At 39.7% G+C, this 16,123-nt stretch overlaps 1 protein-coding gene across 5 annotated transcripts in view; it reads right to left on the reverse strand.

Annotated features, from left to right (window-relative positions):
- Positions 1-2,270: 2,270 nt before the first annotated feature.
- The window catches only part of HFM1 (helicase for meiosis 1), a 51,951-nt gene continuing 38,098 nt past the window's right edge, over positions 2,271-16,123 (reverse strand). For 4 of the 5 annotated variants that reach the window (XM_081914111.1, XM_081914110.1, XM_081914109.1 and 1 more), the window contains exons 28-39: positions 15,513-15,670; positions 15,328-15,431; positions 13,984-14,136; positions 12,087-12,182; positions 10,270-10,388; positions 9,188-9,270; positions 8,955-9,052; positions 8,095-8,340; positions 7,169-7,259; positions 5,215-5,326; positions 4,124-4,263; positions 2,271-3,872 (exon numbers count right to left, since the gene is read on the reverse strand). In XM_081914111.1, coding sequence (XP_081770237.1) covers positions 3,809-3,872; positions 4,124-4,263; positions 5,215-5,326; positions 7,169-7,259; positions 8,095-8,340; positions 8,955-9,052; positions 9,188-9,270; positions 10,270-10,388; positions 12,087-12,182; positions 13,984-14,136; positions 15,328-15,431; positions 15,513-15,670 — 1,464 coding nt within the window. In that variant the 3' untranslated portion in view covers positions 2,271-3,808. The remainder of the gene's footprint in view (positions 3,873-4,123; positions 4,264-5,214; positions 5,327-7,168; positions 7,260-8,094; positions 8,341-8,954; positions 9,053-9,187; positions 9,271-10,269; positions 10,389-12,086; positions 12,183-13,983; positions 14,137-15,327; positions 15,432-15,512; positions 15,671-16,123) is intronic. The other variant, XM_081914112.1, reaches the window with a different exon arrangement.

Here is a 16,123-nt window from a genome sequence, read left to right on the forward strand (position 1 = left end):
ACAACACGGTGAAAATGCTTTTTAAGAAGAGTTTTGAAAAACACACTGAATTTGGCATAGCTCACTTTCGCCATCTAGTGTCAGATTTGTATATTGTACTTTACAACAAATAAAACAAAATGTTTTATTTGCAGTCGTATAGCTGAGTCCTAGGTCTTTTTAAGACCCAGTGAGGGCCTGATTTCATACTTACAAGCCATAATTTATGCCTTTATCATCTCAAGGGTTGACTGCCATAATGTGCTCTACGTAGGACTGGAGAGAGCAAAAAGGGAGAGAGCAAGGAAGGGGAAAGGCCACCAGCAATGCAGTGCAGCTCCTCCCCCCCCCCTTCTGTAGCCAGGAGCAGTGAGGAAGGGAGCAGGTTATATTCAGGTATTTTTTCTTCCCCCTCCCCTTCAATTTTAAAGGTGCGGCTTATATTTGGGTGTGGCTTATATTCGGGCCAATATGGTATAAGGCAATTTGGAATATTACTTTCAGTAATAGAAGCATATTTTTATGCACACTTTACCCTAATATACTAGGCTGGAGAATAACAGAACAGACCACTGGAACAGAAAAAGATGCACTCCTTGTGCCAGTACAACAGAAGATTGTCTGCACACATCAGCTCCCCACATGGTCACAATGAGAGAGCAAGTATTGGCAGCCATGACATGCATTACAGTGTGAACCAATCTATGTACTCTGCATGCACACACAAACCAACAGCAGTCTCAGTGTCTGCCTGGTCCCAGGAGGTGGTCTACCTGGGCCACATGGCTTTATTGAAAAATAACATCTCTTCCGCAGTGTTGTCTTCGGTGCCAGACTTGTGGAAACTGAGTGTGCAGAAATGGCCTTATGAATTTCAAAGGGTATTTTATGGGAGCAGTTTCTGTGGAATGCACTGCATGTCAGTATAAACTAAATACTTTGAGGGAGCCATGCTAATGGGGTATTTTATCACCTTTGATCTTGATCAGGTATCACAATTACTTCAAAACCAGAAAGGCAAGCAATTGGGGGGAAAACAGTGGATGTAAATATAAAAACTTCCTTTGAAAAAAGACTTCAGAATATTTTTGCTTCTATTAAAATTTTCAAACCAATTTTATGAAAGGGAAATTAGACTTTAAAAGAAACATAAAACTGCCATGAATAAATTATGCAAAACAAAAATGACAAATCAGGTAAGCTAATGGAGGGAAAACCTATCTTTTTACTGTGGGGGGGGTGTGCCTTAGAGATTCTGTGCTACTAAAAGAACTTCTGCCTGATGAAACTCTTCTTCTGAAAGTGTGAAAATATCAACAATAAATAAGTACGGTATATGATGCTGATTTACTGTGAGCAACTTATGAGCAAGGCAAAAATAATTCAAAATGATTCTTTGAAGTGTTGGGCATCTTTGGACACAATTCACCAGAAATTTTTCTATTCAGACCCCAGCTGGGAGAATAAACTTCCTGGTGGATTGTGCCCTTAGTCTGTGGCTAAAAATGGAAATTAAAGTCTCTTAAAATCAAAAGAACAGTGGAAATATATTGTAAAAAGAACTGAAGCTATTCCCCAAAGTATGCAGGACAGATTATTGATGAGAGGCATATGAAAAATGAAGGGAATATTAGACAAGGAGACAATGTTATAAGAAGAAACTTTGAATTTATCTTTTGAAAATTAATCACTTTTAAGAGTGAAATAAAAACATTAATAACTACTAATCCTCTCCTTGGGCAAGATTTAATTTAAGAGGAAAGAGAAAGTAACTCGGATAATAACTTTTTCCCCCTCCAAGATGTTATCAGAAATAATAATAAAAAGAAACTAATTCAAACTCTTGTAGAATATGGAGACTGTAGTCCTTTCATTTTATCTTGGGCCCAGACAGACATTGATGGTTGTTACAAAATTCGGAGTATACAGATAATCAGAACAGTGGGTCACTAGGCTGCTCAAATGTATTTTGAATTGGTCAATAGTTTCCGCAATGGTGGGACAAAACCTGATATGTTGCAAGCCATTTTATAAGCCACTCCTGGGACCAGGGCCAATGGTTCCCACAAAAGAAGGAAAGGAAAACAATCCACATGCTACAATTCCTACCTAGGACAATTGGGGAGAAAAAACATGCATTTAGGTCTAACTTGCAATTTAAGGTAAATTTATATATATTGACAGATCCAAGGGAAAATGTCTATCTTGTTTCCTTGGCTATATCATTTGCCTTGGCACTTTGGTATGTACAGTGAACTTTTTACGATCTTGAAAATTCTGGTGTTTTCCCCCCAAAAGGGTTGTTTATAGACCTTATGGCCATATAAACATGTCTGAACATGTAACAGGAATACATTTGTAAGTGTCAGGGAATGGCCATCACATATTTATTAACACACTCTTAGCAGTGACATAATGTAAGACTTCAGCCACTTTTCTTTGGTCCACTTATAAAACTACCACAGAATAATTTCTGTAGTTTCCTGTAATGCTGCATTGTACCAATTTTATAAATAAACAATGGTGACATAAGGAGATGTTTCTATCTAATGGCTGGGGTCTAGAGAGCCTCATATGTGCACCCAAAAGTGTTATGTTTATAGCAGATTCGCCCCTCAATACCAACTTTTTGCTGTCACAGAATGCTGCTCAAGGCAGCCCTCAAACTTGGGAATGCATGGAAATGCTACCAAAAGGAGGAGCGGAAAAAACCTCCAGGTGCACCCATAAGATCTGTCTACATCTAAGTTTGTTTTCTCCTGCTCCAAAGGGTAGGACCCAAACCAATGGGCTGAAGTTACAAGAAAGGGGATTTCAACTCAACATCAGGATGAATTTTCTGACAGTAAGAGCTGTTTGATAGTGGAATGGATTCCCTTGAAAGGTGGTGGGGTCTCATTCATTGGAGGTTTTAAAGCAAATGTTGGATGGCTATCTGCCATGGATACTTGAGTTGATATTCCTGCATTGCATGGGGTTGTACTAGATAGATGAGCATCAGGAACTCTTACAACTCAACAATCCTGTGATTCTATATTTAGCCTTGTCAGTTTACTGAACCCAGTTCTACGTGGTGAAATTTCTTTTGGAAACCTGGACCCAATTTCTGCAGAGCTCTCGGAAGGCAAAAACATTTGGTTGAATCCAAAGGCTCTGTTCTACACATAGAAGGAGAGCTTTGTTCACTGAAAGATCCCTTTTGCTCTTAGAAGACTTTTTCTGTGAACTGAAATGCCTTCTATCCACTGAACGGACAGATTCTGATTATAGTACTTAAAAGAAAACTGAGGTTGCAAACTAACTTTATTCCATTTTATTTTAAAAACGCATTGTTTCACATCATGTATAGTCATTATAAAATCAGTTTAATGCGAATAACTGCCCAATAAAAAAAATTCTACCAAGAAGATATTTTATCCAGGGATAACACAGGCATTGTTCACAAATGTATTTACCTAGGAAATGCATATTATACGGATAATCTTATTTCCAAGAATAAGACTGGGTATAATTTGAAACAAAACAAATAGCTTGGCTCAAAAACAATCCCCTTTAATAAAAGGCTTGCAAAGGGCTTTATCTTCTACAATATTATGAACAGAAACCTCATGTAAACTAAGTTATTTAAATAACTATTAAAGATGCATTGTACATTAAATACTGCAAGCAAACCGTATAGTATTCTGGTCATTACTGTATGTAGCAAAACTGACTATTAATGAACTGCTATACATCAAAAGTAGAAAATCCAGACTGGGTATTTGAAGATCTCATCCTCAAAATGAGCGCTTATGCTTCATCACCAGCAATGTACGTTTGTTTCCTGGTGTTAGAAAATGCCATCAAATATCCCAAGGTAAAGCTTAATTTCGTCATCATCAGAAAGCTGTTGCCTAGTAAAAAGAAAGCACCCAAGAAACATTTCGGTTTACTATACCAAACCTTGTAAGATCAGATTATTTTATCTGCAGCACAATATATAGTGCTATTAAACCAAACTCTTGTGTTAGAATACAATTATTTGCATAGAAAGCTCAAGAAAGTTACTTGTAATCTTATGACCTTTCTAAAATATCTATCTAGATACAATTATGCAGACTGCAGACCAAGCTCGGACAGTACCTTCACAAATAATTTTCATTACCTGCGGTCAGCCTCTTCTGTCATTTTCTTCTTACTGATAAGAAAGTCCTCCTTTCCGGTAACTTGGCAAGAACCTGAGGTTGTAGTCAACCATACAGGTTTCGGTTTTTGTGGGAGATTATATTCTTCTCGAAAGCCAAACTGTAATGCAAAAATCACAAGAGGAAATGTGGATTTCAAAGCAAGTGGCCCTATCATTCCAAAAGTGTAATTTACACAAGGAATATCACCTACATTTTATTGTCCTATTGTGGGTACATAGGCGCTGACTCCATGGGGCCTGAGGGGGCCCGAGCCCCCTCAAAAATTCGTTTGGGGGGCTCTGCCCCCCCCAATAATTTAAGAAGATTATTAGTTATATTATGCTTTGTAAAATCACAAAATTATGTTGGTATTTTTTATTTTCCTTGTTTGACGATAGTTACCTTTTAAAATACATTCAGTAATGAGTTAAAACAAAGCCACTCCCGATCTAGAGAGGGGGTGGGGTTGCGGGCTCTCGACCCATCAACAATCTCGTGGGGCTGGCGTCAGCCCCGCGAGAAGCGGGGATTCCCCCTAGCTCATTAATATTCACCGCCCACGGCGGCAGCCAATCGGCTGCCGCAAAGGGCGGGCCCTCACAGGTTCACTTAAGGTCGGGGTAGCCCGGGGCTCGCCCCTTTCGTTCCCCCAGCAGCAGCGGTTTGGAGGTCTTGGCCCCCCCCAATATTTTTTATAAGTCGGTATTGGCCCCCGCCCCCCCAATATTTTTTATAAGTCGGCGCCCCTGTGTGGGTATTATTCAGAATGCCAGGTTAAAGAATTTACAAGCACAGTTTTTAAGACTATATAAGATTAGGTTTAAGACACAATGTGTTTGTGCTAGCAAACAAGTGATTCCAAGCAACAATCATTAATCTGTTGGAAGCATGATAAGCTGATACGGAATATTGCTCTGTACAAACATGGGTCAAAGCCAGGGTGGTCTGAGATGTTTTGCTACTCTAGAAAAAACATTTTGATCACACACACACAAAATATGCATGTCAACATGCATACAATGAGCAGATAATTAGAAAGCAAGATGATCAGATATCTACTTTCACTTACAATATTCTTATTGCCATATTCAGCAAGTGGTTTCACACTTGATGGTGGAGTTAATGACGGAGAGGTGGATTTTGGCAGGCAGATATCAGGTTTCTCTTTAAATATGGAAAAACTAAAAAAGAACCCAAAGCAAAATTAAATGTTTGGAAATGAAACCAGAAAATGAGAGTTTATATAGTTTTAAAGTGTGGCAAGACACTGGTAAAATGAGTCATGCCATCCTTTTAGGGCACTTTTATTTTGAGCATAGAAAATATGCATATTCTGGGCAGATGTAGAAAACATAGACATTCTTTTTATATTTACCCATATTTAGGACATTTCTTCAAAGAGCTTATTTACAAAAGAGCCCCAGTTCACTGAGAAGATACAGTTTTCACGGACTACAACAGCATGTGCTAGTCCTCTGCTCAGCCAAAATAGATAAATGTAAGACCACAGTTGAATGGGCAACCTACATGGTAGGTTCCATGTGTTGCCCTGTAAAAGTACCGTACCTCTCATGTCTCTCTGGACACTTGCATGCTGAATCTTTCTCTAAAGCACAGAACTAGCTGTACAGAAATGTTCCACACCCACACACCCTTTTCATAGCAATTATCCTCTACAACAGGGGTAGCTAACCTGTGGCCAACCCCTTCAGGTGTTGCTAGAAGCCCATCCACCATGGCCATTGGTCAAGGATGGTGGGAGCTGTAGCCCAGCAACATCTGGAAGGCCACAGGTTAGCCACCCCAGATATAGAATGGTGTCCGTGCTCTAGGAATGTTTGGTTCTGAAAGGCGCTTTCCTCACATATTCATACAGAGATGTGAATTTAAATTCTGGGCTTAGATAACAAATCTCAGTTGACTGCCAGTCCCCTTAAGTGACTGTGGGAACTGGCACTCACTGGGCCTACTTGGTGTTTTAAATACTCTCACTCATATGCCAGGCTGCTGGTGAAGGGCTTGAACAGAAAGCCCTCCCAGATGGGAGCAATCAAGTTTCCTGAGCTAGGCCTTGTAAGATCAGTCCAGAACATCAGGTGGAGTTGGCAAAAGATTGGCCTGAGGAGTATCTTTGGTTAGGCAGCTGAACAGAAGGGTGCAAATAGAGACAGAAGCAGAGCATCCAAAACCAGGACCAGTCCTACCCAGCACATCATTGCTCCACTAAGGGCAAGCCTCACACTGTTAAGTGTCCTCCAGTAGAGTCCATTTCAAATGAAGGCGTGCAGGCGAATGAGAAGCCTTGAGCAGCTGGCACACCAATGCAGAACAGGATTCAGATTCCTCTCTGAATCGCTGATTTTAATTGCAGTCTAAGGATCAAGAGCCCAGAAACATGTCTTTGTCCTCAGGGAGGTCAGCAAATTGTTCCCCTTTGGGCTGTGTTTGGAGTGAAGACTGCTAGTGTTCTCTTCATTGAAGACACTTAGGTTTAACAGCATAAAATACTGCTATTTAAAAGCATTCCCATCATTGAACTCCGCACATTGCAGAGTCCATTTCCTTCTCTCCAGAATCAGGTGGATTTAAACAAGGCAGACCCGCCTGTTAGGATCTGGGCTTTCCCAAGTCTTAAAAGGCTTTACCCTGTTATGACTTTTTACTAGGAGCAAGAAGGAGTAAAAAAATGTATAGAGCAGTCCTATGTATTTGAGAAAACAGAAGAAACATACTATACAGACACAGCTACATTACGTAAGAAACTATTGCACAGCATCCCTTTGCAAAGTTTTCCAAATCAATAAAAATGTGTTTCCTCATTATTCAGGGTTTTCCATTTTAGTGCCCTCAATCTAAAATTCTTGTAACAGTTTGCAGGCAATGATAAATATATTAGGGTTGGCTCCACCACTGCATCTGCATGGCGCCAACCTGCCTCTCTTAGCCAGGTAAGCAATGCCACTTTGCCCTGCCATCTGCTACTGGATTGTATGTATGCACTATTGGTACCGGCTTCCACGTACCTTTTTAAAAGTGCACCAGGAGATTTGCTTTGTGCAGTTTGGTTCTGGTTGTTCTGGAAGCATGTATTTATAGATCCCAGATGAGAAGATTCTAAAACATAAAAACAAACCCAAACAACTTTCAAGTAGAAAGCAAACATAACTACTCCAAACAAAAGCAAATTAATCATATATACAAAGCTGCTTCTCCAGTTATGTTTTGCAAACAAAATGGGGCCAATTTCCCATGGATTTTTATCTAAAAATTCAAGAGATGAAAAGAGAAAGCATTACTAGCAACTGGCAAAGCAACCCCAAACCCCATATACTGGAGTCCAACTGCCACTCCACTGAAATAACACTCGTGGATATCTCAGTGAGCGATCAACCACTGATGCTTATTGCAGAGGCCAGCATCAAGTCCTGAAACGGACCTAATTCAAGAGGGGAGCTTGGATCCACTGGGTTCAGAGAAACCCTTGGGCCAGCCCTACCCTTGACATCAATCTGGAACTAGCAAAACTAAATTTCCTTCCTATTGGAACGAATAGACGAGTGTCAAAAACTGTGCAGGGAAGAAATGTAAGTCTGCTCCCCATCATCTCCTACCCTGGCTGGCATAAGCCAACAGAGCTTTGGAAGTAGCATCAATTTACCACTCCCCCATCCATTTATTATAGTGTCATACAGACTAAGAACTACAGCTTAAGTTCTGATATTCATCTTGAATATCACAAGCAAATTATTGTACCTTTCAAAAGCTATGTTCTGCACTTTTCTTTCTCTCTCCCCCAACAAAAGGCAGTTGGCACCCCTTTGTATCTTTTGTATAGTATGGGTGGGCTTGGATACTCTCCCCCCCCCCAGATGCCAATGATATGAATTCTACACATGCAGTGATAACGGTTATTTTATACATAACTGTATGTTACATGCAGCTGCTTTACCTGAAGTCTTAGTTTTCTCCATATTAGTACAAAATGTGCTGGCGTCCACAAGGCTACTGTCATCGTAATCACCCCAAATCTCATCTAACTCAAAGTTTACACTGAAAGGTTCAGAAAACAAAGAGCTGCTTTTATCTGCATCAGTCAAGTTATTATTTATTGAAGATTCTTTGAAATTTTCATGTGAAGGCATTGTCCAACAGCTCTTTTCATTCCAACTTGCAGGTTGCTTGCTTACAATGAAACCTATAATTGAGCATAATAAAAATACAGGTGAAAGAGTAAAATGATTTCTCACAAAGGGTTAAAAAAAGCTAGAGAATTTGTTAAATTTATACAAGAAGGCATGTGTCAACACTATTTTAGGGAATAGGTACACAGCAATAGGAATGTTTTTTAGGTCTGAGCTGCTTAATCCCATACTCATTATAAAATATATTCTAACTGCATTTGGATTACACAGGCTGCAAAAATCATTGCCAACTACTGATCCTAAAAATTCAAAACCATAAGAATGATCAAGAGACTGACTTTTGAAATCAAGAGAGTTCTAGCATAATCAAATATATCATTTAGTCTCAGAATTCTACAAAAGCAAGAATGAGCTAGGAACCAATTGACAACCAGGACAAAGATATCCCAATATTACCTGAATGTCACCCATCAAAAAGAAAAAGCTACAAGGAAATCTCAAGCTGTCAGAAAATGAAAAGCGAAACAAAACAGAGAAGTTTCAGCCAAAGGTAAGACATTTAAGTCACATTGATTGCAACTGAAATAATTTCTTCACTTGAAACCTCTGGTATTTTAAAACGCTTAACTTTCATTGGATTGAATCCTAGAATCCATTTACAACTTACCAGCCTCTTTGGAACCATCGGATTCTAGTGGTAAACTTTCCTGGAGAACAGGATCATTCCTTTCTTCCAGCAACGGGGACCCTGAATGTTGTACATACCTTTATAAAAGCAGGCAAAATCACAGGAAAGGTGTAAATTAAATCTTATTTATATAGAAAATATACATTGTGTTTGTTGATATTAAAATGAACAAGTAAACTGGGTGACAGACTATTTTTATGGCAATACAGTACCTTGGCCATCTTGGAAGCAAAGATTTAGGAGTATAAGCAAATTGTTTAAGATCCACATTTTGAGATTTATTTGGCATCTGCATCTAAAATACAGGGAGAGATCATTACAATGGACATATATGATAGCATGGGTTTGGTTTATGTATGTACAAATAAACCTAGAAAATGAATACTTCTGACACCTTGTCAGGAATAGGAAAGTCATATATGAACAACATTATTTTTCCCCACTTTATGAGAGGTGTTTTTTATATGGTTGAGAAGGTGTATAATTTTTTTTAGGGGAGAAAACGAATTAAATGAACAAATTTAGTCAGCAGAAGCTTGGAACTATGCAAGCATGTCAACAAGCCCGGGCTGGCTGTAATCTATAGTTTGTTAACCATATTTCATTCCCTGTTATCAATTGTCCAAGTCATTCTCCTGCAAGGAAGGGAAGAGCAATTCCTCATTCCTATGTGTAACTCTGCAAAGGAGGATGAATGAATGGCAGTCCTACAGTGGTAGAACTATTCAGCTTTGAAACCTGAGGAAAGGTGGTGGGAATCATCCTGAAGTTGCTAACATATGGTCGAAAAATCTTCACTCTGTCCAAGTTTTAATTCTACCGAGTTCCAATAAAAGTATGTTAACACAGATATATTGTGTACCGTCTTTATTTGCAAATCTTGCATGCCCAAATCAGGCAGCCAAACAATGTGTGACACTTGCATTCCAATCTTTAAGCTGTTCCAAGATGAATAATTTTTCCAGTCTTACAGCCTGATCCTAAATCAATTTTGCATGGAAATATATCCCAATGATTATAAATTATCTGAGAAAACTTACTTGAAAATAGGTCTTACTGCATTTTACAATAAAAGTTACTTTCAAAGAAGTTTGCTGGGATAGTTCCCATTAACAAGGTTGTCTTTCATCATTTCTGGGCATCTTCTTAATCAATCAATATAGCTTTTCCTCTCTGCCAATTTCATAGCAAATGTTTGAGAGCAGTAACCATATTACTAATAAAAATGTTAACTGGAAATAGACAGACATTCTGTTAACAAAGTGAAAGCAAAAGTATTTCCGCATCTGTGCACCTTTAATCGTTTGGCTGGGGGAATGGCAGATTCTGTGTTTCTGTTCCTCAAATCAGCGAGATATGAAGAAAACTTTGAATCTTTCCTCATCTCATATTTCTGTGAAACTCCAATTTTACCTTGAAAAAAGATAAGTCTACATGTTTTGTGTCTACTTTTTATTTGCATTCAATTAAATTTTTTATCCCATACAACTTTAGGAAGACAACATGGTAAGTTACAAAAATGTAAAAATATTCTTTGGTAATTCTGTATCTGAACAACCAAGACTGAACCTTTCTGTTTCTAAAGAGCAAAGTTGCATTCTTCTGCTGCATTTTCTGTATCAGGAAGCCATTCGTAAATCATGTTGTGCCCTTGTGTAATTTCACACCCAAGTTTCCTATAAATGTACATCCCATATTTTTTATTTGGCTAATAGTCTTTGATTACCAAGATCTATGTTACCTATACAGATGGAAACACTGAATGGCAGTGAGGTCAGGGCTGCACAGGTAGACTAAAGGGGCACTGATACGAGTACCATATTGGTTCCACTAGAGTCTTCAGAGCCCCCCCCCCATAGCATCCTAGTGTGCAGCATTGCTCCACCCACTACTGTTTAATGCTAAGCCAGGGATCTTTGTTTATTTCTCCCATGTGCAAGTGGGGAGCCGGGTGCAAAACAGCCCAACTCAGCATGGCTACAATAAACCATTAATTACGGAAACGTGCCACTTGGACCTATATGTTCGTCAAGAAACCTATTTCTTTCCATTTAAGTAAAACTGCATTATCCAATCTAAGGAATTATCGCCGTTCTGCTATGGTCGCACATTAATGTATTTATTCTGTAGTCCAAAACATCTACAGAGGGCTAGTTTGGGGACAGGATGTATAGACAGTCTTGTGGCTAAATGTTGATTGCGGGTGGGGCTCACTGCTGGGATCCCGCTCTCCTCTATATACGGTGCCAGCATTGAAGTCACAGCAAATTACGGAAGCCATGGGAAAGGAATGTGTCCCGAAGTGCTTCTTGAAGATACAAAGGAGCCCTCCTGCTCTTTATCCCAGTAGGCAGTTGACAGCTCTTGATTTTGTGACTGCTCTGCGGTGAATTTAATCCCAGCAGCGAAGGTGAAGTAATTCACCAAGTGATCTTTTGAGTGCTAGGCTGTAGCGTCTGACTGTGTTTCAGACCTGCCTTCTCAATGTCATGCACTGCGGCAGTTTACCAAGAGGGGGAAGGCAAGGCAGTGGAAGCTCAGCACAGTGTTGCCTCAGTGGCGGGTTGCAGCAGTGGGAGCATCAGATTGGCTCTGCCACTGCACCTGCACCACGCCAGGTTCCCAGTCTTGTCCTTCCCACTCTTGATAAATCGCAGTGATGCGTGGCATTGGGGGTCAGCAACACAGCCTCACCCCCACCACAGAATAGCTCATGCTGGGATAAGAAGAAGAGAAACGACTCTCCAGAAGTCCCTATAAATATCACTCTAATATATATTTATGTTTTTAAAAAACCAAGGCATATAATTTGTAAAAAAAATGTTATTCATTTTATAAAAGCAGTATAAATTGCATATGATGTCATATCCATTGTACCCTCATCCCTTGTTTTGCAGTGACGTTCGTTCTAGAAGAACTTGTGAGACAATCTCCACATTCTTTCCTGTGTGTGCAGCCCCACATGTGATATTACCTCCAGCAAACCCACGTTCTAGGCTCATAAAAGTGTTCAGATGTGTGCAGAGCAGTGCACATTTCAATGCTCACATCAAAGGCTGGATCCTCCTCCCTTTCGCAGGTAAAGGTTGCCAAAAAATGGATGAAACTTACAGCAGTCATGTCCACATATTTCCTTATTTTTGCAGTGATGGTTGCATTTCCTATTCCCGTCCTTCATGCTGAGGTTCCCTTGGCTACGAGGGCCTCCTAAAGTAATAAATACCTATTTTAAAATATTGATTATGTTGTTCATTAGGTGACATATGGCAGTGGGGTGGAACTTGGTTGATTTTGAGAGCATACATTATCCAATTGATATTAGACATATTTTGAAAACGTGAACATGTAGAACATGTAGAACATGTGAACATGTAAAACGTGAACATGTAGAACATGTAGATCAGCACACGAAAGCTCATACCAAGAACTAACTTAGTTGGTCTTTAAGGTGCTACTGGAAGGAATTTTTTTTGTTTTGACTATGGCAGACCAACACGGCTACCTATCTGTATGTAGAACAGTTGTTATGTACTTATCATGGACAATTGTCGGTTGTCCTGTCAGTCAATTGCCTAAGAGGGTAGGCAATTCCAGAGGTAGTTAACCTATATTGCATGTTTGCTATCACTTAAAGTGAATTGTGAGTCTACCCTTAATATTTGCTCCTATACTATTTTAAATTTTAATGTCATTGAAGAAAAGCTATAAAAGCCATAGAGCATGAATATTCTATTTATCGCAACTCAGTGGCAATAAATGTCCCACTGCAGTGATTGAGCCTTTCACTGGAAAAGCTGTTCCTAATCCCAACTGCCTGTAAATAAATGCCATTTAAAATTAACAGGATGTACTTTCAAACAAGTACATTCAGAAATGGGGTGCCATTAAGTAAGTTACTTTAAGTCTATTTCATTTATTTATCAATTTAACCCCACCTCTTAAAACAAAGAGGGGCTCGGCTTATAATAATTAAAAGCAAAAGATTGTAAAATACCATTTAAAATGTTTAAGGAGCGACAAACAGAACAACAAAAATCCGGCAATTATACACAAAAAGAAACCTTCCCCAGATATACCCCCCAATGCCTGCTTAAAGGGTGGTCTTGGCATTTCTTTTTTGATGCTTTTCTTCTTGTCAACTCATCACAGAGCCTCCGAGCAGCAATCAAAAAGGCACTGCGTGCCCAATTGTTTCTAGTTTCCTGCAAACTTGGAGCAGGCCATCAGTCCCTGCGGATAAGGGCTTTGCCCCAACATCCCTGAAGAAGACTTGGGAGCCAGCATGTTGGTGGAGTGGTTTTATTTATTGAAATATAACCTAAGATCTTCAAATCAACAGCCAACTAAACAGTGAAAGCAGGTGAGTTTATTCATCGTATAAAGGGGGAAGCACCCTCTTGCAAACCCAAGGTATGTCAACTGCTACACACAGTTGCTTCCTGTGTACCCCCCATCTTCATTTGCTAGGGCTGGCTCAAGACATTTTGGCACCGGAGGCAAACCACAAAATGGCACCACCCCCCTTCATACCAGGGAAGAAGGAGTAAGTGAAGACCTGTGTCAGAAACAAGGAGGGTGGGGATAAAGATCTACATCAGGATCTGTTGTTCCTGTGGATCCTGCCTCCTGAGGTGGTTGCTTCACCTTGCCTCATGGGTGGGCTGGTCCTGGGTCAGAGCAGGCTTAAATTGCCAAGGTACAATTGCCAAGATAAGTGATTGGTCACTTATCATTGGTGATCTCCTTGCCCAGCCCCATAGGGAATCTAGTGGAGTCTGCTTCAGGTAAGGGATGGGGTGTGTGGGACGAATTTGTTCCTGTGGCAGGAGCGCCATTGTGCAAGAAAAGGCATCCTCTGAGATTATGCTGCACTTTCATTTGTTTGCAATCAAAATTTTAAAGCCAATTCACACATTATGCAAGATGACACTGGGATTTGCTAGTATATATGCAACTGTATCCAACCCTGCCTCTCAGATCTGTTATTTAGTATGGAACTATCACTTACCTTTACTTATTTCTGCTGTTGCTGATCCTTCTGAGGAAGTCTGATTGGATGAACATTCACTTTTTAATGTTCCGTGTACGCTCATCATTTCATTTCCAAACCTCTTTGGTCCAAGATAAAATGCCTTAAATTTTTTCTGGATATCTAGTCCAACTGTTGCAGAAAATATACATGTATATATGTATGATTTATTGAGTTTTCAAATATGTCTCTATTTATATAATTCGTCTCCCTTAATAAATTGAAAGATTAAAATACCAAAAGAATGCTATGAGCCAAGTGCAAAGGAGACCGATGTCAGACCAACAGCTACTCTCCAGAGTCTTTCCTTCACCAGCTTATTTTTTATCTAAATATAATGGCCACTTACCTCCTTCCCGTGTGAGCAGCGGTTGTGGCCAGACGTGGTGCCTCCTTCAACTCACTCCGTGGCATTGTGCCATTTTTGGTGATATAGGCTTGGGCAGAATCCTATAGTCTTTCATCCAATTAGGTTAGGGAGGGACGTGGTGATTCATCCCACCCATATCCTGAGGTGGCGATTCCAGGATACCCTGTTAGAGGGGCCTGAAGGGAAGTCTCTGTCCAAAGAGCCAGTTGCGTAGGGCTAGCGGGCCATAGGGCTTCCCTTAGCATTTGGGGGGCCAGCTACATAAACCTGTGTTTTGCGATGGACCCACCTTCCCAAATATGCCATGTCATGCCTCACTCCCCCAGCAGGGGGCTGAGAGGGATACATGCCCAATGCCTATGCCAAAGCTCCCTACATCTGAAATCAATAAAGTTGTGGCCATTTCAGTTGTCGTGTCCATTTTCACTTTTTAAAATATGGCATCTTAGATGCTAAAATTGCAACAATTCTGATTTATGATGTGAGCTGAACAGTCTTTTTCAAGCAGAAAATGCTGCAGACGTCACTGAAACAGCTTGCACAAAGCGGTATTTAAGGCGGTGGAAACAAACTGAATCCAGTATTCTCATTACAGCTTTGGAGTTTTATCATATAGAGGTTAAAATCAGCACAACATTGGATCAGAAGCTGATTTTGAATATGCAAACATGACGTTTGCAATTTACCTTCCCACACCTTTATGTGTTTTACCACTGAGCCATGGTTCCACCCCCTGAATGGAGCTACAGGTCAAATGAATGTGGTGTGCTTCCTACTTGTTACATCAGTCAGCGAGGCAGCAGATAGAAAAGGAGATCATAGTTATGCAATTTTAAGTCAAGGGAGCTAAGTCTGGATCCAATCCATTAAGTTTGCAATATATTATAGAAATAGAATGCAGTTTTACTTGAACAGAATTGGTTTTAAGACTTACATCACATAAATTAACTTACCATATTCAGAACTGATTAGATTTATGCTAAGCTCTTCAGACTTAACAGCTCTTCTCACTTCAACCTTTTTAGTCCAATTTCCAATTTTCAGCAAAGCGGAATCCCTGCAAAGTATCAATATACTATATTAAATATGCACAAATGGGCAATTTTTTAAAGTTTTAAAATGATTTGAGTATACTCACGTAATCTTTTGCTTAAAAACCACCTGATTATCATTATCTCCTATTATTAAGGTCACGTAGTGAAAATCTGGGGCAGTTCTCTTTGTCTGTAGCTGTTCAAAGTTTTTTAATATGACCGTCACTAGAATTTCAGCTACGGCTTCACTGTATTTTGTTAGCTTGAAAAAGATACATATTTTAAAAATAATACTAGTTTTTCACCTGTTTCAAAATGTAGAAATACACTTTTACTTTGTATATATTGGCTGGGTTCAAACATACTGCTAAAGTATGATTTAATGTTGTAAACGTTGTTGCTTGGCTCTGACACGCCCCATTCCCCTCTCCTCCAGGTTGTCCAGAAGGCGATGGGAAATGTTTACTTCTGCTTTCAGATAACCAATATTTGTTTTGTCAAGTGCAAATCCAGTACTGTGGCTAGTCTTAATTAGGGTTAAGAAAACAAGTCAACTCCAAACGGTTGTTTCTGATCCTGAGTTTCTTTCCTAAACCATAGTTCAGACTACACCAAACCATGGTTAGTTCAAAACAGTGCCTTTTACACACAGAGCATGAAGGTTTGAGAAGTGCTTCTCTCTATATATGTGACAATGTGCTTAGAAGTCTCTACT

Source organism: Podarcis melisellensis, assembly GCF_964234715.1.
Source record: "Podarcis melisellensis genome assembly, chromosome: 6".
In the NCBI taxonomy this organism is placed as follows: Eukaryota; Metazoa; Chordata; class Lepidosauria; order Squamata; family Lacertidae; genus Podarcis; species Podarcis melisellensis.